The sequence below is a fragment of the Arvicanthis niloticus genome, chromosome 24 (genome assembly GCF_011762505.2).
Source record: "Arvicanthis niloticus isolate mArvNil1 chromosome 24, mArvNil1.pat.X, whole genome shotgun sequence".
Taxonomy (NCBI): Eukaryota; Metazoa; Chordata; class Mammalia; order Rodentia; family Muridae; genus Arvicanthis; species Arvicanthis niloticus.
The window spans coordinates 5,438,888-5,461,392 of record NC_133432.1 but is presented as its reverse complement, the minus strand read 5'-3'; the positions used below and the strand labels follow the sequence as shown (position 1 = coordinate 5,461,392).

At 52.4% G+C, this 22,505-nt stretch overlaps 1 protein-coding gene across 3 annotated transcripts; it reads right to left on the bottom strand.

Moving 5' to 3' along the window:
• Positions 1 to 865: 865 nt before the first annotated feature.
• Tchp (trichoplein keratin filament binding) lies at positions 866 to 22,074 on the bottom strand. 3 transcript variants are annotated; one of them, XM_076922494.1, is made up of 15 exons: positions 21,896 to 22,074; positions 21,104 to 21,288; positions 20,621 to 20,831; positions 18,797 to 18,853; positions 16,891 to 16,959; positions 15,505 to 15,678; positions 14,627 to 14,739; positions 14,406 to 14,472; positions 12,171 to 12,343; positions 11,354 to 11,435; positions 9,989 to 10,174; positions 9,180 to 9,323; positions 4,699 to 8,359; positions 4,224 to 4,538; positions 866 to 1,129 (listed from the first exon to the last, which is right to left on the bottom strand). In XM_076922494.1, the coding sequence occupies exons 2-13, from the start codon at positions 21,286 to 21,288 to the stop codon at positions 8,327 to 8,329; spliced, it is 1,494 nt and encodes a 497-aa protein (XP_076778609.1). In that variant the 5' UTR covers positions 21,896 to 22,074; the 3' UTR covers positions 866 to 1,129; positions 4,224 to 4,538; positions 4,699 to 8,326. The 3 variants fall into 3 exon arrangements, with proteins under 3 accessions (XP_076778609.1, XP_076778610.1, XP_076778611.1); XM_076922495.1 differs by lacking the exon at positions 4,224 to 4,538; XM_076922496.1 differs by lacking the exons at positions 866 to 1,129; positions 4,224 to 4,538; positions 4,699 to 8,359; positions 9,180 to 9,323 and adding an exon at positions 10,731 to 10,801 and having other exon boundaries at positions 10,035 to 10,174; positions 21,896 to 22,070.
• Between the last annotated feature and the right edge of the window lie 431 nt (positions 22,075 to 22,505).

Below are 22,505 nucleotides of genomic sequence, written 5' to 3'. Positions count from 1 at the left end.
CCTGAACTTAAATGACAAAGGTGGGGTAGAAACCTTGGGCAAGAATTAAATACTTTCTGGAACAGTGGGGCCAAGCTCCCTTGTCCCTGTATCTGATAAGAGATGTGGTGGGTTTGTTTTGTTTTATTTTATGTATATGAATACACTGCAGCTGTCTACCGAAACGCCAGAAGAGGGCACCAGATCCCATTACAGATGGTTGTGAGCCACCATGTGGTTGCTGGGAATTGAACTCAGAACCTCTGGAAGAGCAGTCAGTGCTCTTAACTGCTGAGCCATCTCTCCAGCCCAAGACATGGTGTTTTAAGTCTCATTCCTTGGGACACCCAGTTTAATCGCCTTCCTGTGCTCTGTACAGTCTGCTGTTTTGTATTTGAGGTAGGGTCTTGCCTTGAGCTCTCATCCCCCTGCCTCTGCTTCCTGAATGCTGGAATTACAAACATGTGCCACCATGCCTAGCTCTTCGCCCATGTATCCGTCTTACCCAGTACGTTTGTCTATCCCAGTCACCCCTTCCCCACGGGCAGTCGGGTGATAGAATTAGGTCAGCAGTCTGTTTTTCTTTCAGAAAAAGATCCCCTGCACAGGTGTGCATGGGGGCTGCGCACCTGGGCTTGTCGGGGCCACCCTCAGCCCCACCAGCATGTCTTGAGAAGTGACTTGGTACTTCCAGATATAAGGGGGTGGGGACAAAAGAACCCTTCCTGGGCCTCTCCAAATGAGGTCTGAGCAAGGTGGGTTACACCCTGTGTGGCCCAGCCTGCCAGGGGAGAGGGCCCACAACCCTCAGGTCAGAGCCAACAGCACACACCGAGTGCTTCCTCCCAAGAAGGCTGCAGAGCTGCTGAGGCTAGCCCAGACCCACCCTGATCTCTGACTGCATGGTGTGGGTGCTGAAGCAGGAGCCACCGCCGCTGCTGCTGCTACTGGTGGGGTACACCATGTTGGAAGGCGCTGCACTGCATCAGACAGACGCTGATGCACCTCATGGCACGTCCCCAGCTCTTGATCAGGCGTCGTAATTCCAGCTGCTGTTGACTGTGTCGGGCACTGCTCCGTTCTTTACGTGGGTGACTTCTTTGGAGTACCAGTGAGATAGCACTTGCCTCAGAGCCTTGACCACCAGAACCTACATGGTAGAGAAAACCAACTTCTTTGAGTTGCCCTCTGACCCCACGAGTGCACTGTGGCATGTGTACACCCACAGACGCGCACAAAATAAGCCTCTGCAGTCTTCACAGTAACTTACTGAGGAAGGTGCGTTTCCATTTGACAGAAGAAGCCAGCACACAAGGAGGTAAACTCCTCCAGCCTGAGGAAGGTGAAGAATCTGACAGTTGATATAACAGGCAAAGAACCTACTGACAGCACCTCTGGAAGCCTCAGAGCCACTGCTGGGGCACCTCTAAGACTGCTCAAACAAATGGCTCTCAACTGTCAGCCTGGGGCCTCCTCAGCAGGGTCTGGGCCGAGCTCTCAGGCCGGTGCACCAGGACTGCCTGGTGTCAGCTGAAGCCAACAGAAAGGGTGGCCGATCTTTACACATTGGATCAACATGGGACAAGCATGCCCTCCCTCTGTAGGCTGAGCACGGCCCCTCACACAGAGGGACCCAAGGGTCCTACCTACTACCCAGCAGATCAAGGGTGTGAGGTTGTCCAGGAACAACCTCTGCCCTCTGACTTTCAACCCAACTGCAAGTCCTCACACCCACTTTGCATATGCAGACAATAGTCATGAGGCAGGGCTCCAAGGTGTGATCTCCACAGCACCCTCACCTCCAAACACTTGTGCACACCTGGCTCTTGCCCCTGATCTGGTGTCTCCCACAGCCCCCTCTCTCTCTAAGTCTCCAGACTGTTCACAGCCTCAGAATTTAGTCTAATTTGTCTCCTAAATGGGGCATCTCTACAGGGACTCCAGAGCTGCCTCCTACAAAAATCCCTCTTCCCAACGCCTTCCCTCCGTGGATTCATCCCCCCCTTGTCATCTCTCAGGACCACCTTGACTCCTGATGAAAGTGGGGGGAATTCTGCCCGTACCCCAGGCAGAGGCAGGGGAGGCTAGGTCTTCTAAGCTCTGTGTTTTAAGTTCCCTCCAGCCCATGTTTCCATATCCCTCATTTCATAGACAGAAGACCTGGGCCCAGGAAGAGACAGCTGACTGCTGTGTGGTGGGCGCTGACTGGAACCGGAAACTGGTCCAAGGAGGGCTCTGCACTCTCCCTTGTTGAGTGTGAGTGCCATAGCTGCAGGATTATAAAGTGGCCACTTGTAAGCTCACCACGAGGTGAGGGGCCCAAGCAGTCTTTGCTTTACGAGGCCCTGTGGGCCCTCTAGACCTCCGGGCAGCTGAACAAAGCTTGTGTGCATCTCCAGTACAGCAGTTTGGTCCACTGAACGTGTGACGAGGCCTCAGAATGGCTTTCTGCGTCCCATGTAGTCCCATCCTAATGCTTGGAGGCAGGGGCCTGGCCCTGACAGGAGACTCCCACACTTACACAGGACGGGGGTTTTTCCCACTAGAGGCATCTCAGAGGAGCCAGGGTTTGCCTCATACTTGTTAATCATCACTAGCATTTGCCTTTTACGTCATTGAGTTTTAGAAATGTATTACATTTTTATCTCCATCTGTCTTAAGAGTTTCTATCGTTATGTGCAATGAGACATCATGACCAGGCTGGAGAGATGGCTCAGTGGTTAAGATTGTTCCTCCAGAAGTCCTGAGTTCAATTCCCAGCAACCACATGGTGGCTCACAACCATCTGCAATGGAATCTGATGCCCTCTTCTGGTGTGTCTGAACACAGTGACAGTGTGCTCACATAAATAAAATAAATAATTCTTTAAAAAAAAAAAAAAAAAGAAGAAAAAGAATCATGACCAAAAAGGAAGTTGAAGAGGAAAGGGTTAATTCAGCTCACACTTCCACATCACTGTTCATCACTGGAGGAAGTCAGGACAGGAGCTCAAGCAGGGTAGGAGCCTGGAGGCAGTAACTGATGCAGAGGCCATGGAGGGGTGCTGCTTACTGGCTTGCTCTCGATGGCTTGCTCAGCCTGCTTTCTTACAGAACCCAGAACTACCAGCCCAGGGATGGCTCCACCCACAGTGGCCGGGGCCCTCCCCATCAGTCACTAATTAAGAAAATGACAGCTAGATTTCATGGACTAAGGCTCCTTCCTCTCTGATGACTCTAGCTTGTGTCAAGTTGACATAAAATCAGCCAGCACAACTGACCCCTTGTCACCTTGACACACAAACACATCACTCTTAAGCCACAACCCTTCCTTTCTTATCCATCCCCAAGACCTCACATTAAAAACACAACTTTAAACGTCCCACAGTCTTTACAAATTCAAACACATTAAATTTTCATTCTCTCTTAAAGATCCGATCTTTCTAAAAATTCATAATCTCTTTTTTAAAGTTTCAGGTCTTTCAGCTGTGGATTCCTGTAAAGTCAAAATTAAATACCTTCTTCAAGAGGGAAGAACCAGGGCACAGACACAATCTGAACCAAGCAAAACCAAACCCCAATGGTATGAGTAACTCCTGGGCTCCTCCAGAGGGCTTGGGTGATTTCTCTGGCTCCGCCCTCTGCAGCACACACAGCTTGTCTTCTAGATTCTGGCTGGCTCCACTGCACTGCTGCCACTGTTCTTGGTGGTCGTCCCATGGTTCTGGCATCTGGAAAACTGCTGGAGTCTCTTGCTGTAACTGGGCTTCACTTTCACCAATAACCTGCCATAGGCTCTCTTCCTGGTACCAAGCCTCAACTTCCTTGCATGACCCCTTCAGTCCTGGGCCTTCAACAGCCACTGAGGCTGCACCTCCACCAATAGCCTCTCCTGACCTTTCACTGGGCCTCAACTACTCTTCATGACCCCTTCATGCTTTCAAAACTCAGTCACCCGAGTGACTCCTACACATTACCAAGTCCAGCTGCCAACATGAGGTACAACGTTGGCTGCCTCTGGAACACAACTTCCCTGTACTCTCTGGAAACACTTCCCAGAAGATTTCACCTCAGTGATGCTGGTCTCTCTTAATCACTGCCAATTTCTTAGCTCCAGCCGACATCAATTATCCCAGTAATGCAATGGTTTTGCTTTAGTAGTTCTGGTATCTTGTTAGTCACAACTGATTCTTCAGCCACAGCTAACCAGAACCACATAAACTTAAAACAGCCAACAGCCCTTAATCTTTAAGTCTTTAATCTTACCTCTGAAATGTCATAAGCCAGGCCCCCATCATCTGCACTGTTCTCAACACTCTTATCTTCCAGGCTCCCACAGAACATCCCACAGGGCTCGCCACTCTCACTGGCTCTTCTAGCCCAAAGTTCCAAAGTCCTTCCACAATCGTCCCCAGAATACGTGGTCTGGTACGATGTCACAGCAACACCCCAAATCAATTTGTTTTACTTGTGGTTTCTATGGCTGTGATGTTTATTTTGGCTCACACTACCAGATCATAGTCCATCACTGGAGGAAGTCAGGACAGGAACTCAAGCAGGGCAGGAACCTGGAGGCAGGAGCTGATGCAGAGGCCATGGAGGGGTGCTGCTTACTGGCTTGCTCCCCAGGGCTTGCTCAGCCTGCTTTCTTATAGAACCCAGGACCACCAGCCCAGGGATGGCTCCACCCACCATGAGGGGGCCCCTCTCTTATTGATCAGTAATTGAGAAAATGTCTTACAGCTGAATCTTGTGGAGGCATTTTCCCAACTAGGGCTCCTTTTTCTCTGGTAACTCCAGCTTGTGTCAAGTTGATACATGACCAGCCAGTTGTCTGTCTGTCCACGGAGACTGAGCTCGACAGTCAGGCTCAGCAGCAGGCTCCAGTAGATGCTAAGCCATCTCACGAGCCCTGCTTTGTTCCTTAAATTACATTTTCTTTCATTTCAAAGGCTACAGCTGTTCTCTCACTGTGGAAAATATAGGCAAATACCCAAAATGGGGGGGGGGGGAGAGAGAGAAGCAGCTCAGTGGCAGAGTGCTTGCCGAGCATGTACAAAGCCCTGGCAGGATTCCATCCCCAGTGAACCGTACAAACCAGCCCGGGCAGCACTGGCCACAATGAAAAATACCATTTATCCTGTTAGAAGCCACCGTAATGCAGATTTGTTTCCTTAAAAACTGGGATTCTGTGATTACTGCTTTGAGCAGCTCTTTAAGCTATACAAGCAGGACTGTTTGTCTAGAGCTTGGCTTGGAAGCTTTCTGCTGTTTGAGTGGGCAGGTGCCTTAGTGAATGGGTGCTCACAGGGCCTGCACGGTAACTTGGTCCCAGGCTGTTTCCTGGGTCAGGATACAGGGTGGTGTGTTCCAGGAGGGCTTCTGGGAGGCCACTGCCGGCCGGTGACTGTCACTGCAGGTTTGAGTGTGTAAAAGGGCTGACAACAGCCTGAGGAAAAGATGGGGTGAGGGGGGTGCACATCTCCTTCATCAGTAGGGATGAGGTGGGAAGACTTGGGCTCTGGGCTGGAGTCAGGACAGACGGCGTCAACTTAGCTGAGAACACAGAGCAGACAGAATTCTGGCTTGTTATGGAGTCTGGACTCATGACTGCCTAGCATGGGACCAAGGCTCCATGGTGACAGCGTGAGAGTGGGACAAAGCCTGCGGTCCCATGAAGACTGATGTGGAGGCTACTGAAAACCAGAGGCCTGCCTCATGTCACCCTGAAAGGCCTGGGAGGTGTCAGGATCTGATCCCTCGGGGCTGCACTCCTGAGGTGATAACTGGAGGCCAGGTCACTGCAGGTGAGCTCAGAGGTGCTCACTTGCTCTGTGCATCTCTCTGTGTGTATGTGTATAGTGATAATTCTGGAATTTTGGTTTCTTTAAAAAACACAGAAAAAAACTTAAGAATGTGCTTTCACTTTAATCCCAGGAGTGGGGATGTGCGACTGCTTTTGACTGTCTTCCCAGCTCACTGATTTGCCTCGTGCTCTAGCAGTGGTGTGGTTTTGCCAGCTGCAGATCATTTCGGTTGATTGTGTGAGAGATGTGGTTGGTGGCCATTTAGGGAGGTTGGTTGTGGTTTGTCAGTAGTTGTGCCCAAAAAAGAAACTAGATTCAGGGATCTCTCTCCTCGCTCTCCTCTTCCCTTCTTAGTTAGTATTGGGAAACGGGTATGGTGGGCGAAAGGTGGGAAAAAGAACATGCAAAGCAGCAAGGACCAGCTACAGCATGTGTGTGCACACGCATGTGCATGTGTACACACACATATACCTATTCACAAGTGTCTGTTCTCTGCCCACCATATATGGGTCTCAAGTACTGGACGCATCAGGCTTTGTGACAAGTGCCTCTAACCCTTAAGCCATCTGAGAAACTTCTATCCACAGCTCAGAAAGGTTCAGAAATAACTCTGAGCTGGCAGGTAGAGGCAGGTGGTGCGGCCAGTTAGGTGTAAGTGCTCAGCACCATCTTGGGAGTCACGGCTCAGGCATGAATGGCGGGAGGACTCTTCTGAATGCCCTGCCTGCAGTGGCTGGGAAAGGAACACAGGGAAACGGTGGGCTTGTGTGCTGATCTGAGGATGAGCACCGTGGGCGGCACACAGGCAGCCTCGTGTCTTCCCAGACACTGAGGATTGCAGATGTGCTGAACATCTGGAGTCCTGCAAGGAGCCTTAGAAAAGCCAATTACAATAGAGAAAGGTGGAACTGAAGGAAAGTGAGTAAAGAAACAATGGTGTGGCTACTGCTCACAGAAGCGTGACTGTGTCCTGGTGACCGTAAAGGTCCTTCCTCAAATAAAGATGAGATGTCAGACTCCACATGGATGACCCAGGCCAGGTCATGGAGAACATCGCAGTCTGCTTTATAGTTTATCAACGGAAAGCTCCTAAAACCCGGGTGGCAGCAAAGCTTTCTGTCCATAAAGGAACAGGGCTGTGTTGACTTCCTGTGGCACCACGGTCTGTCTCATGCCATGCCGTCTCATCAGTGTGTTGGTGGTGGCTAAGGCCCAGCTCCCCTAGGGAGGCTGATGAGAGCAGCCTGGAGGACAGGCTGTCTGCACAGAGCATCCATTATTCCTTGGCCATAGTAGCTGCATCCCATCTCTATACAGAATCATCCCCAGAGGAACTGAGTCAGACGGGGTCCTGTGCTACATGACATGCCAGTAACACCCAGCACCCACTGGCCTCTACCCAGCGCTGCTTTACCTCAGTGAGCATTTGAAGAGGGTGAGCACTCCCACGTGTGTACTGTAAACAGTGCCTGGCCACATCCCAGAACCATGGCAGGAAATGAAACAGACCGAAAACCAGTTCTGTGGTGGAAGGGAAGTGACGCAGTCCTCAAACCCAGGCTCTCTAACTAACTCTAGGTTCCCATAACCAGGTAAAACACCCTATAATCAGCTACAGTGGCAGCATCTTGAATACAGGGATGAAAGCAATGAGAGGAAAGATACAAGTCGTACGATCCAACTGTTGCTACAAGGACCCATGGCTGCTTGCAGGAGTGAACTGGGATCTAAGTGGGGCGTGCACATCTGTGATTCTGAGTCTTGTGCCATTTCTCCAGGGCCACATGTTCCTCTGGACACTGAATTTCCATGGGGCTGTACACAGGCCTTGCCCAGACTCAGGAGGTCCCTAGTCGAGGCCCTGCCTTTATCAGGTTAACCAACCAAGTGACCTTGAGGACTCTTCAGAGGCAGAATGTGCCGGGCTCAAGTGCTCTACAGGACTCTTTTCTTCTTAATGGCGCAGAGCTGGGGCAAGGACCACACAGGTTAAAGGTTAAGTACCTCACACTGAGCACCCCAACCCCTACGGGTGGTACCCAACAGCACCCCAGCCCCTAGGGGTGGCTCACAACACTTCCAAACAAGGGCATCTTTGTCACTGTCTTTCCAGACTGCCAGCTTTTCTGCGATACACATGTGGTCCTTGGGGCTACACAGCTCATAACAGGAAATAACTACACCAAGACCTATGAGCCTTCAATAGAATAACGTCTAAACAGCAATTTTAAAACCTAAACTGCTCCCTCTTCCCTCTGGCTGGTCCTCTCTGAGTGGACAGCTACAGGTGAGACGAGAGAAACCTATGTATCCTGTCATGTGAGCTATGACTTCTTAGAGTAACTCTAATATCTACTTATAAAGCACGGCGTGACCTCTGGCAGCACTGTGCACAAGTCTGTAGGGCCTGTCCGGGTGAGCACGGCATCCTGACATCTATGGACCGTGATGTGCCTGACAAGCTTGGCTTAACTAGCCAGCAGCACCCTGAGCCTTGGCCAGAACCAATGCTGTACAACTGTCTGGACGATATCGAGTCGGCTTGCTTCTCTGTGTTCAGCGTCAGTCCCAGGCAATTCTGAGGTGTCCATGAGGCTGAGGAGAAAGCATAACATTTAATCAGGCCAGCAGTCTGGAGCACCGGAAACCGACTCCCTTTTATTAGGCGCCCACAAGTGAGTTCTCAACGCACCACTGAGAAAGCCTTGACTCTGAGCCATAAGTGAGGTGCTTTGTGACCACTGAGACACTCGTGCGTGCTCTGTGAAGCACATCCTGACACACGGACGCATGCTCAGGTGACTTTGGAAATGCTGTTCCTTGTGCTTAGAGCTTTGAGGCTGTACAGCAAATGGAAGACCTACTCTAGTCTCACTTCCTCGGCCTCTGGCTCTCCGACACTGAAGCAATGTTCCCGCTACAGCATACACCCCTCAGAATGCCAGGGCCAGGTGGCCCTAGCTCCAGAGAGCCTAGTCAGTGAGTCCCTCAAAACAGGCATGACAGCCTTTGCTCCTACGTGCTCGGCGGTGCCCTGCTCGGTGCTCACACATAAAGATGCTCAGAAAGAGACAGAGCGGAGGGAAAGGGGGGACGGGTGTACATCTCTTGGTCACCTGGTTTCACTGGGCGACTGGGACCTGACCCTGCTGTCACCTCTCATCAGCTATGGCCATGGCTCTGCTAGACTGCACTCTGCCCACAACAGAGGGGCGGGCACACGATCAGCAGTCAGCCTCTTGGTCTTTGCAAAGGCTGAAGCAAGAGGGACCAGAGCAGAACTCTTGGACCATCTGAGGTCCAAGGAATGGCAGCCTTGAACAGAGCCCATAACCAGTCGGGACAGATAGACAGGGAGGAGATAAGAAGAGCTCAGGACGGGCCCGTGGTGGCTCACCACCTGGCAGGCACCCACCTTGGGCCGGTAGCCCTCCTCCACCATGGTCTTCGCCTCCTGCTGCAGCAGAGCATTGGAGAGCTCTTCTGCCTGCTGGGCCTCCTCCTCTTCCTCCTCCTCCTGCCGGGCTGCTTCCTGTTCCTGGACCTGGCGTTCCGCAACCTGAACACCAAGAACAGAGTCACCAGAGACAAACAAGGCCCATAGGGCACAGCCCTCCTTCAGGCAAGGACACAGGTGACAAGTGCTAGCAGCCAGGACAAGAACCTGAGGGCTGGGAAAGGCCATACGGACGGTGCTGTGAACTGTGAACTGTGACAAATCTGAATGCAGCCATGTGTTTGAAAGAAGAAAAGGGACAGTGACATTAGCCTGGTTTCTGCAGACTAAGGAACCAGAATGAAGCCTGCACCACAGAGCCATGGCTCAGTGGTCAGGACAAACTGCTCTCACACAGAAACAGTTCAGTTCCCAGCAACCACAGGGGAGTGGCTTTCACCTGCTTGTGACTTAGCTCTAGAGATTCAGTGCCTCCTGCTGGCCACCTTGGACACTGCACACAAATACATAGACCCACATTCAGACAGACAGACAGACAGACAGACAGACACACACACACACACACACACACACACACACACACACACACAGAATTCTTTTAAAATGTCAGGGCTGCTACAGAAACCAAAAGGGATTTGGAGGTGAGTGAGCACTGGGATGGAATCAAGGAACTCCAAGCTCTGTTCTGCAGGGTCCTGAGAACCTCGCAGAGCCTGCTGCCTCCAGGGCCCTGTCCTGTAGGGGCTGCCCTTGCCCTTGGGCCCCACCTGGGCTTGCAGCTCCTGCTTCCTGGCTGACTTCAGTGCTTCACTCTCTTCCTTTGCTCGCTGGGCTAACTGCTTCCCCTCCTCGAGACTCCTGATGAGCTGTTCCCTGTGTTTTAGGGTCTCCTCTTGCGCTCGCCGGTTCTGTTCAATCTTCTCTTGGATCTGCTGCTGCCTCCCGGTCAGAACCTGGCCAAGAGGGGAAAGAAGGTTTGCATTTCAGTCTAAAACACCTGCTCCAAGCCTCACCCTGACTACAGCCGCATCCATACCAACCCAGCCTAACCCGCCCTAATCCACAGACAGCAGGCCTGAGCCACAGGCCGTGTGGCCCACTGCTCTTTCCCATCCATCCCAACCATCCTGGCCAGTTTTCTATTTAGTTTCATTTGTTTTTCTACCCCTCTACACACTAGCGTCATCTGGGAAGAAGAATCTCAGTGAGAAAATGCCTCCATCAATCGGGCTGGCCTACAGGCAAGTCAGTAGGGAATTTTCTTGGTTAATGAGTGACATGAAGGACCCGGCCCACCATGGATGGTACTGCCCTTGGGCGTGTAGCTGTAAGCTCTATGAGGAAGCAAGCTAAGCCAGTCATGAGGAACAAGCCAGCAGGCAGCCTCCTCCATGGCCTGCCTCAGTGACAGACTGTGACCTGAGAGCTGTGAGCCAAAATAAACTCTTCCCTCTCAAGTTGCTTTAGCTTATGTGTTTTATCGCAATAGGAACCCTGAAAGATACCAACCTACAGGACACAGCAGGGCTTCGGGGAAGACAGCAAAACGCTGGGGAGCTCTCTACACAGGCAGGGAGGCGCTTCAGAGAGACACAGCAAGCCTCAGCCCAGCAGTGGCAAGCCACACAGGTAGCCAGGATGGAGCCACGCATCCCTCCACTGCTCCAAGCAGCAGACACCTGCTGTTGTTTGAAACTTGAACCCTGACCCAGAGCAATGTGATGTTTAGCCCCAGCCCAGGAACCAAGAAGCTACCAGACCTGCCAATGTGTCCTGTAAGGAGGGGACAATAACGTGGCCACAAGCAGGGGACACTGAAGTGAGGAAGATGCAAACTCACAGGCTGCCTTATACAGAAATGAGCACCACCAACCATGGCCCGTTTGCAAATGCAGAAGTGATCGTTCCCGCCCTCTCTGACACAGCTTTCAGTGCATGGGTGACAAGGACTTGGCAGCTAGGTTCCCTGCAGCCCTCAGACGCTGCTCCACTGCTAGCTGCTGACCCTAGGGAGCCCACTCGAGGGTGGAGGAGCACGCTGCGGCTGTGGGTGCTGAGAGACGTGCTGGTGAGAGCGCTCCAGATCAAATCCACGATGGGCAAACAAAGAAAAGAGTGCCGTTTGGAATTACCTCACTCATCAGTCTGTCCCGCGCAATCTGCTCTCGAGCCCACTCTGCCTCTCTCTTCTCCCACATCTCCTTGGCCTCCTCCCTGGACAAACACAAAAGGAACAAGAGAGGCTCCACACCATCACCCAAGGCTGATGGATGGGAGGGTACACGCAGCCACCAGGCCTGGGGCAAGTGCATCCACACCAGCTTCCCGACGACGACAGTTAAGGGCACGGTTTAGGTCATGACTTAGCACTGAGGTAATAAAACCATCAAGCCAGAGATGGGAGGAGGGTATTGCCTGCGCCCGAGTCCGGTCACCACACTCCCGGGATGACCACTAGCTTACCTCAAGTCAGACAGCAACCTCCTATAGTCTCCATGACCACAGACCCACCACTTGACTGAATGTCAGGATCCAATAATGGTGTCTGGACGTCAGTGTATACTGCCTATCATTTGGCTATTTCCATCTATGGGTTGGACTTTTAGGCTCCAAAGCTGGACATACAGGCCAGCAATCCCATCCCAGGTCGCTAAGGAGATCACTGAGGAGGCAGAGACCAGCCAAGGTACCACGGTGGCACTGTCATCAGGAGCAATGTTACAGAGCTAAGCAGCATTAAACATTTCCACACTGGAAGCAATCTCCTCACACTGTTCTGAGACTTGAACACATCATTACCCAGAACCACACAGATTCCCACCTTGAAGAACACCAGGTCACTACTGAAGCCACTAGCAAAGACATGTTCCCTGGGGGTGGTGACTGAGTTACAAGGACAGAAGTCTCAAAACAAAAGTGGCCCGCCCAGGGACGCGGGCGTCCCCTCACCTCAGCAGCTGCTGCAGCTCTGCCTCCCGAGCTTTCTCCAGCTGCAGCTGCTCCTCAATGACCTGCTTCATCCAGGCTGCATCCGCCTTGGCTCGCTCCCGCCTGACCAGTTCCACCTGCTGCAGCTCATCTTCCTTCTCCAGGAGTGCCTGCAGGATCCGCCCATCAGCCACCTAGATGAAGGGGTGGAGCCTGTGGGTGGGTGTGGCCTGTGGGTGGGCTGGTCAGAACCCTGGCGCAGCAAGGTGAGCCCGCCTTCCCACACAGCCCCTTCTCCCCAGCCATGTAGGCTGACACCTTCTCAGGACAGACGGGAAGAGGCTGGAGTGCTTCTGATAACCATGCCACCCGCTTCAGGCACTGCACAGGTGCAGAAGCTTGCCAGTAAAAGGAGTGACCCCCTTCTGCTACCTGTACCACCACAGGCACATGCCCCGGACATGCATGACAGCACGCTTTGCAACACTATGTGGCAGGAAGTTACAGCAGAACTGGAACAGACACATACCGCAACTTTACAGATAATGGGGAGACCCAGAAATCACCGAATGCTCACTGGCACGGACTGCCCTGTCACCTATGTCTACACAACTTAACACTGCAGCACAAGCAGGGGGGATTCTGGGGTGAAGCAGAACAGTGACCAGAGGAGGCAGACGGTCAGGAAGCTGTTCGTGACAGAAACACCAAGCAGCCATCTTACAAAGCCCAACCAGCATATGCTTCCCTTTCCTACTAAAAACGTGAGCAAAACGCAACTGAGCCGGCCCTGGGAAACGGCGCTCAGCGCTCAGAAGGAACCACCTCTGAGGTGTGTGGTAAACAAGACCAGGAGAATCTGCTCGGAAGCAGGCAGCACCGCGGACGGGAAGGACACCAAGGCAGGCAAGGAGAACCCTGCTTTGTGCCTCCCCAGAAACAGACTGGACCTACTCTGTGACGTGACACCAATTAACATCTACATCGTCTCCACTGTTTTTCCCATGAATACCTGAGGACTGAGCCGGCAAGATGGCTCAGCAGGTAAAAGCCCCTGCCAAACAGACCTGAGAGCCTGGAAGAAGGAAGGGACTTCCTCCTCAAAGTTCCCCTCTGACCTCCATGTGCACACGGTGGGTGGCATGTGCACGCCTCACCCCACACTCTCAGTAATAACATTTTAGTGTGTTTATGGGTTTTGACTGTATCTGTGTGCACATGTAGACCTGACGCCTGCAGATGTCTGAGGGCATTAGGTTCTTTTTTTTTTTTTGGTTTTTGAGACAGGGTTTCTCTGTGTAGTCCTGGCTGTCCTGGAACTCACTCTGTAGACCAGGCTGGCCTCGAACTCAGAAATCCACCTGCCTTTGCCTCCCAAGTGCTGGGATTAAAGGCGTGCGCCACCACCGCCCGGCGGCATTAGGTTCTTGAACTAGGGTTTTGGAGGGTTATGAGCCTTGTAGCACCATGTGGGTCCTGGGAACCAATCTCTGCACGAGCAGCAGGTGCTCTTAACCACTGAGCTGCCTCTCCATTCCCCAACCTTCCTTCATTCATCTACGTATTTATTTTAAATGAATACCTATGAACCAGGTATGGTGGCGCACGCCTTTGATCCTCGCACTTGGGAGGCAGACGCAGATGGACCTCTGTGAGTTTAAGGACAGTCTGGTCTACATAGCATGTTCCTAGGCAGCCAAGGGTACACTGTGAGACCCTGTCTCAAACACACACACAGACACACACAGACACACACACAGACACACACAGACACACACACACACACAGACACAGACACACACACACACACACACACACACACAAAGGCAGGGCTGGAGAGATGGCTCAGCGGTTAAGAGCACTGACTGTTCTTCCAGAGGTCCTGAGTTCAATTCCCAGCAACCACAGGGTGACTCACAACCATCTGTAATGGGATCTGATGCCCTCTTCTGATGTGTCTGTAGATAGCTACAGTGTATTCATATAAATTTAAAAAACAAAAAACACAAACAAACAAACACCCAAAACAATGCAGTCCACCATGGCCAGGCAGGTATACAGACAGCACTGGTAGAGTTGTCGAGGGTCCCATGCTGCAAGCTCTCCTCCTCTCTGCACCATCCCCCACACTGCTCTGCTCTCATCTGGCTTCAATGAGAGGGTGCGCTCAGGTCCTGCCTGTGCAGTGGCAATGCTGTTCCCAGAGGACGGGGAAAAGCCTGCCTGCATGGCGGCTCAACACAGCCGCTCACTCACCAGCTCCTCCTGGATCTCCTGGGTGCGTCTGTTGAGCTGCGCGTTGTACTGACGTCTCAAGAAGCTCCTAAAGATGGGAATCAAGCAGCTTCAGTCCCAGACGGCCAATTAACAGCTGCTCCCTACAGGCCACACCCCCTCTGGTTCTCAGGGGACCCCAGGGAAGTCTGAGAAGGCATGAGGCCCGCCCTGCTGGAAGGAGCCCCGGCTCCTGCACACACCCTAGCTCGGTCTTGCGCCGGAGGGCCGCCATCTGCCTCCTCTCTTCCTCCAGCCTTTCCAGCTCCCAGCGCTGCTTCAACAGGTTCTCCTGTTCCTTCTTCAGTTTGGTTGCCTGTGGTTACAATGGTAAACACAAGTAAAGGGGTGGGGGGCAATCAGACTGTCCTGGTGCACCTCTCCAGGTCTGGCAGGCAGGTACCCCAATGCTCATGGTCCCCTCACTACGACTCTTGAGTCCCACCTCAAGTAAGGCATCCCTACAAGCCTGGCCCAGCCTGAGAGACTTCCTGTGCTGGCCCACACTCAGCTTCAGTTTCCTTGGCCAGCACAGCAGCCATGGTGAGGCCAGAGATGAGCAAGTCCTTGCTTAGGTGCTATCTCTATGTCTAGAACAATGAGGCACATTTCTAGTCACTAAAACACTGGGGTCAGGGAAAGAGAAACAGCAAGACCAAGGAGGAGAGACCTCCCTCCATCTGAACAGAAGACTGAGCTCTCTCAGGAGACCACAGTATTCTCAAAGGCAGGACCAAAATCTCTCATGACTTACATACTGAGACCCAAACCTGTTACTAGTGGAACGCTGTGTGTCGTGTGCTACCATGTACTGATCTGAAAAGGCCCTGACGAGGTGTGTCACCCGAGTGGACAGGTATGTCTTACACCATAATGTTCCAAAGCCTGAGGCACACTGTGGAGCATCTCAGCAGAACCATGGATGAGGTGCACACATGAGAAGAGAGTACACAGGCTGGATCTGGTTCACAGAACCCTAATCCCTACTGTGGTCTTCTCAGAATGGCCTTTTAAATGCCCCCACTCCCATGTACCAGCTGCGGCAGAATGGCTGGGTCGGGCTAGGAAGCCTCTCCCTCACCTCCATCTCCTTCTGCTTCAGCTCCTCCATCTGCTGGCGCAGTGCCTCGGCCTGCAGGCGCCCCTCTAGCTGCCTCCTTTCCTCCTCGGCTTTCATCCTCGCCTCAGCTTCCCTGCGGGCTGCTGCATACTGGTTCTCAACCCGCTTGTTCTCCTGCTTCTCAGTGGCTTCTTGCTATAGGAGGACAACGTATCAACATGCAGCCATTCAGCTGGCCGGCAGAGCCCAGGTAAGCTCGGCCTGGAAGCCCCGGGGCTCAGCCACGCCAGGTTTCTTCCTCCTGCCACAGGATAACTGGATGAGCCTAGACACGAAATGAAGCATGCATCTTGTGGACTCAACCCCAGAGGTGCTGCACTCGATAAGCCTGGGCCGAGTGTGTGTGACACAGGTCTATGATGCTGGGCAGGAGGTGGCTTGGCAGTTAAAGGCTCATCTTCCGGAGGATGAGCTAAGTTCAGTTCCTGGTACCCAGATCAGGCGGCTACAGACATTCTAACTCCTCCTCCAAGTGATCTGATGCCCCCACCTTGCCTCTCAGTTACCAGCACACACACACACACACACACACACACACACACACAGAGAGAGAGAGAGAGAGAGAGAGAGAGAGAGAGAGAGAGAGAGAGAGAGAGAGAGAAAATAAAATAATAAAAACCTGAGGCTGGAGAGATGGTTCCATGGTTAAGCACTGACTGTGGCTGCCCTTCCAGAGGACCCTGGTTCAATTCCCAGCACCTACATGGCGGCTCACAGCTGTCCATAACTCCAGTTCCAGAGGATTCAACACCCTATTCTGTTCTCCAAAGGTACCAGGCTTGCTTGAAATACAGACATACATGCAGGGAAAATACTCATACACGGGAAATAAATTTACATTTTTTTTTTTAATTTAAAAAAGCTGGCAAAAGATTCTACACTTGTAGCCTTAGACCCAGGGAAGGGGAGACTCAGGGGTCCCTAGAGGTCCTCGGACGTCTACGTGAGAACGCTAAAGACTTCTGAAAGACCCTCTGCCAAAGAAAGACGGCTAGCTCCTAGGAAATATCCCCTACATACACATGCACACACCTACAGGTGAATACACATGCATGCGCGCACACCCAAATGCGCACACACACACACACATGCGCGCGCACGAACATGCACGTGAGTGTGCGCAAAGCAAACATCAGCCTCACACGCGGCAGGCAGCTGATGCTCATCTAGCCAAGAGCATAAAAACTAGACAGGGCCAGAGGTGTGGACGGAGCCGCACACAGCGTGTGAGGGTCACAGGTCAAACATGACAGAACCACACACAGCGTGTGAGGGCCACACATCACACACCACAGGGTCAGAAATTCGGACAGAGCCATGCAATGTTGAGGGTCACACATCACACACCTGTTTTTTTTCTTCTTTCTGTGTTGCCCAAGAATTTATCACGTGCTTCTTGTGAAGGTCCAACTCAATCTGAGGATGAGAAAGAAAATCTTCATTTCCCTGAGGGCTTGCATGCGGCTGAGGCTGACTCAGTGCGGTCTGCGCCACCTGTTGGGACCTGACCATGACCTGCTACCCCAACAACAACAGTGTGATGAGAGGGCTCAAACGTAGTCACGGCCTGCACACCTGAGTCAAACCCTGACACCACCCGTGTGCAAAGCAGGATGTGGTGGCATGCGTGTGGATCCTGGCACCTCTGTGGTAAGGTGGGAGGCAGAGATAAGAGGACGCTCGACAAGCCCAGAAGCTCAAGGTCAGCCACCAGAGTTCAACTTAGCGGCAGAAAAAGACAGACTCTGCTTCTGTAAGGGGGGAGGGGAGAAGTGACTCCCAACAGCTGACCTCTGACCTCCACACAAGGGGCACAACACATCTGTGCCCCTCACACACACAATCGGCAGTAAAATCAACAACAAAGCCCAATCTGAACGTCAGCAAGTAGGAAACCAAAGGGTTATGTGCTTCTTTGTTCATCTACACCTGGAACAAAGGACCAGAGCCCTCTCCCGGAGCCCAGAGGACAGCAGGCAACATTTCTCAAACAAAGCTGCAATGTGAAAAGAGCCCAGGAGACGCTGGGTAAGCAGAGCCAGCCCTGAGCTTGGCTAGCCAAATCTTCCGGCCTGTACTCAGAGACCTCTGCCTCTGCTCCCCAGTGCTGAGATTAAAGGAGTGAACCCCAGCATTCAGGAGGCAGAGGCAGGTGGATTAACAAGAAAAGAAAAAAGTGAACTATTCCATGTAGCTTGGTTTTTAATATTTCTTACGTGTGTGTGTGTGTGTGTGTGTGTCCGCATGTGTGTTTGTGGTATGTGTTTGTCTGTATGTGTGTGTTTGTGTGTGTGTGTAGGCCAGAGGACAACCTGTGTGGGAGTTGGTTCTGTCCTTCGCCTGTGTTGGTGCTGGGATGAGATTCAGGTCACCAGGCTTGGCAGCAAACACCTTGACCTGCAGAGCCATCTCACCTGGACTTGCTCCTGGCAATTTCTAGACACAATAAGCTATGCAAAGTGACAGTGTCAAACTTCTCCAAACACTGCTGAAGTGAGTACACGGTACCAGGTACCAGTGACAGGCTTAATGTCCTCCAGCCAACTCTGCGCAGTGGTAGATGCCAACCAAGACGTGACTCCCTCTACCCCAGGATGCACATATGGCTCCTGTCTCCCCCACCCACGTCCAGGCTTCCTTAGGAGCCCAACCCACAGCACCACCCTGCCTGGCTCACTCTGACCAGGCTGCCTGAGGAAGCACCCCAGCATGCAGCCGTGATCTTGCACATTGCTAAAGTAGCCCAGAGCCTCTGGAGGAAGACCAGGCAGTGCTGCTCCAGGTCTGCCCCCATCTCCTCACCAGCTTCATCTCTTCAGGACTCCCTAACCATTGGGTATCTTGGTCTCGCCTGGCCCTTTACAGCTTCTTGGATTCTGTTGTTGAGGCACAGGGCACCTCTTCCAGTCACCTCCATCCAGAAGGCCCCTTCCTCACGCCATATTATCCAACTGAAGCCAGCAGCCTTCTAAGCTCCTCCTCTCCAGAAACCTCCCTTAGAGACATCCTGAGTCCACTGCTTAGGTCTCTGTAGCCCACTGGGCAGAGAGTTCCTGGGCCAAAGAAAATATCCCCAAAAGGCAGGCTGCGTGACAGAGTTCACTGCTCAGCCCTGTCTGGCCAGATCTTCTGCCTGGATCTCTTTTTCCCTGTGTATCAGCCCAACACACTTCCAGACTCAGAAACAAAGGCACACAATCTGAAAACATGACGTCACTTATGCAGATGAAGCAGTGGAAGGCTTAATTCTCACCTCTCGAAGTTTGGGGTTGTTCTTCCTCCAGTGTTCATACAAAAGTTGTTCGGCAATCTATCAAGAAAACACAGGAGACGTGAGGTCGCTCTTCAAATCCATCCACACTTAGACGAGGCACAACAGAAGTTGGCTCAGGCCGTGAACCTCTCCCTTCAGTGATGACACCCCGTCTGCCATTCAAGTCTGCTTCCTTTGCACACCAGCTCTGGGGATAAGACACCCGAGCCGAATGGAAGGCATGGACAAATGCCCCTCTCAGTGGACCAAGAGCTAGCTAAGATCTGATGCTATGGCTGGGTCCCTTCTAGGGGCACGAGTTTCCAAATACATACTAGGCTAAAACACACAGACTGAGACTAGTAACCGTAGCCACCCAAAAGGTAAAATACAGTGTTCCCAGGTCTTTGTGGGGCCACCCAACTGAAAAGATGAAGGAGAATCCTGTGCAGTGACTTATAAACCACATACCAAACCCTCCCTGTAAAGGTACGTAAGAGTGGGCGCTGGCTTCCTGTCTGCCGGCACTCACTCTTGCTGGCAAGCTCATCGACCCTGTGACTGGCCAGTGTTAACCGTAGGGAGACTCTTCTGCAACGGACTATGTGGAAGCATCAGCCCTCAGTAAAAAACCTCTGGCCAATGAGCTGAGGCAGGATTAGAAGGTGGGACATGCAGGGGAGAAAGAGAGGATTCTGGGAAATGGATGCAGCAGATTCACTGGTTGGAGACAGACACACGAACATGAGGAGAGGTAACTAACCACGGGGCATGGCTTAGACTAGTTTAAACAGGGTACCTGAGTTATGAGCTAGCGGAAACGAGCCATAGCTATTGGCCCAAGCTTTATTCATATGTAAGTGTCAGAACTGTTATTTCAGGGAACAAAGAGGCCAGTTGGAAATGCATGAGGTTACAATTACCTCCAACTTCTTCAGGATTCTAACACAGACTGAAAGTCAGAAGCTCTGCAGAAATCCTCCCAGACTCCAGCACCGGGCTGGGAGTGTAGAGACATCCGAGCCTCATGGGCTCAACAAACACTGGATTCTTGGTCTGTCTGCTGTAGGACAGCCATTGTTGGCCAGCCTGGACTACATCCTCAAAGTGCCAATAAACCATGGCTATACTCCCCTGCTGGCGCAAATCAGTAACGTGTTACCGTATTTGGTTCGGGTCATTGTTATGAGCTGAATCTCACCTATTCACCTATTCACCAATTCTCACATTTTAAAGGCTTGCTCTCATCCAAGCAGGCAATTCACCTTTAATCGCAACAGTTGGAAGGCAGAGGCAGGCAGATCTCTGGGACTCTGAGGCCAGGCTGGTCTATACACAAAGTTCCAGGCAAACCAGTACTACACAGAGAGACCGGTTCAAAAAAACAAAACCAACAAGAAAAACAACTGTTTCCCAGCTTCTGGCACTATTCAGAGAAGCCAGGGTGCCTTCACTGGGAGGAGGCACTACCTAGAGGCAACAGCCCACTGTGGTGAGTCTTTGAAGACTCTAGGCCAAACCCTCTTTGTAAAGTCCTCTGCTTCCTGACCCAGCAGGACGTGAGGTCCATTGGTCACAGGTTCCATGCCTTCTTCATTATAATCGCTTGAGACCCTCAGAAACCACAGCTAAAATAAACCTTTCCCTCTCTGGGGGGGCGGGGCGGGGAGTGCTTTCCCCATGGGCTCTAGTCACCTGACCATCTCCTCCAGGCTCTAGTCACCTGACCAGCTCATCTCACCAAGAACAACCCCACAGACCCATTCCTCAGCTCCTGCCAAGGAGGCTCCGCCCTGCACCCGGCTTCTGGTCTAGGGTAGTTACCAGTTTCCTTTGCTCCTCTCTGGCTGACTTCAGGTCCCTGTGCTGCTCCCGGAGTCTTTGTTCCCGCAGGCTCATGCTCAACCTCAGCTCATCCAGCTCGGCGGCCAGCAAGTCCTGCTCCTCCAGCATAAGCTCCCTGAGTCTCTCCCGCCGCACCTCCAGATTCTTCCTCTTCTCCTCCTTCATCTTCTCCAAGTGGTAGGCGTGCATGCTAGGTAAGGAGCCCACTGCACATGAGTCATACCAGGTCAGAGTTTGATATACATTTCTATACAAAGTTGGGGGGTTAAACACCTACAGACAATCGTTCTGCATTCGTTTTATCTTTTAAAATGCACATTACTTCTCCCCAGCACATCCTAGTCTCCAGCATCACCAGGAGGTAACTCAAAGGGTCACAAGCCACAGTCCCTACGTTCTGAGGCTACACCCCCTGACTAGGTGGTGATAGGAACCAGTGGGAGGGACACACAAGACACTTGCCTCCGCTGGTAGGAGGTCTTGGAGCTCCATTGGGTCTGTTTGGAGTTGTGGATGTCCCAAGTCCGGAAATAGCGGCTGTTCTGTTCCCACTGCTGGCGGAACTTATCCTCCTGCTGATGCTGGCGCTGACGAAGATCCATGGGTCTCCGGCTGGACCAATAAGAGGGCAACGTGGGCAGCGCCATCTGAAGGGAACGGAAACAGCAGTGGGCAAAAACTGAGCCGGTTGTAAAGCCAGAGACCCCCCCACCCGAATGCCTCCTCTATTGATGGCACTCACCCCTTGGCTGCACCTTTATCACTAGTTTAAGACCCACGTTCCCACCGTAGAACAACCGAATGATCAAATTATTAGAATGGGGCCCACGCCAGAATGTTTTAAATGATTTGCCACCAAGGCTGCAGATTATCAATTTAAATAAACCTGCCCTATGCCCAGCAGTGGCCGGCCATTATCCGGGAGATTGCAGACACGGAAATTATCCTGACAAGGCTGGGATAAGAAATCGAGGATTTTTACGTTCTGCAATTAAAACTACAGGGGCAAGCAGGTCCCAGGGGCATGCCTCAGCGGTCCCAGGTACTTTGGGAGCCGAGGTAGGAAGATCACTTGAGTCCAGGAGTTCAAAGCCAACCTGGACAAAACAGGAAGCCCCTGTCTCAAAAACAAACAAAAATAACCCGAGACGAGGATGTAAAGATTACTAGTGCGTGCCAAGCGCTTGGCATCCAACTTTTTACAGGTCCCGCGGCGACAAGGATGCCTCGTCCCGCCCCTCGGCCCAGCCTAACCTCTGACTCCTGCGCTTGGCGCCCGAAGTTCGCGGAGAAGGGTCGCCGGCCTTAGCTCGATCACGCGCTCGCAGGCTCCGAGGGTCTCGGGGCGCCCGCTGCACAACACGCCAGCCGTTTCCTCGCCGGTTGCCGGGCAGCCCGCGGGACGACGGAGCACCGCGAAGGCCAAACTTCCTCCCGCGCGCGACACCCGCCGCTCTCCAAGAAAAAGGAATGGTAGAGTGGTTTTTTTCCTCCGGCGCCCCCTGGTGGTGGGAGGTAAATCGACAGCAATTGTTAGTAATTGTTAGTCCTTGAAGTAGGGGAGGAAGGAAAAGAATCCTTAGTGACCCAGTTTGGATGGTGTCTGTGTGTGTGTGTGTGTGTGTGTGTGTGTGTGTGTGTGTGTGTGTGTGTGTGTGTGTGTGTGTGTGTGTGTGTGTGTTATTAGTAGTTACTGGGGGTTTGGGTATAGGGTCGGGAGGTAGTTAGGGGACGGGGGTGGGGGGTGGGGGGTGGGGGGTGGGGGGTGGGGGGGGAGGTAATAAGGGTGGAGGGATGGGGAGGGGAGCCAAAGGGGAGGGTTAGTTGGGGGTGGAAGAGCAGGGGGACAACAGAAACCAAGGGA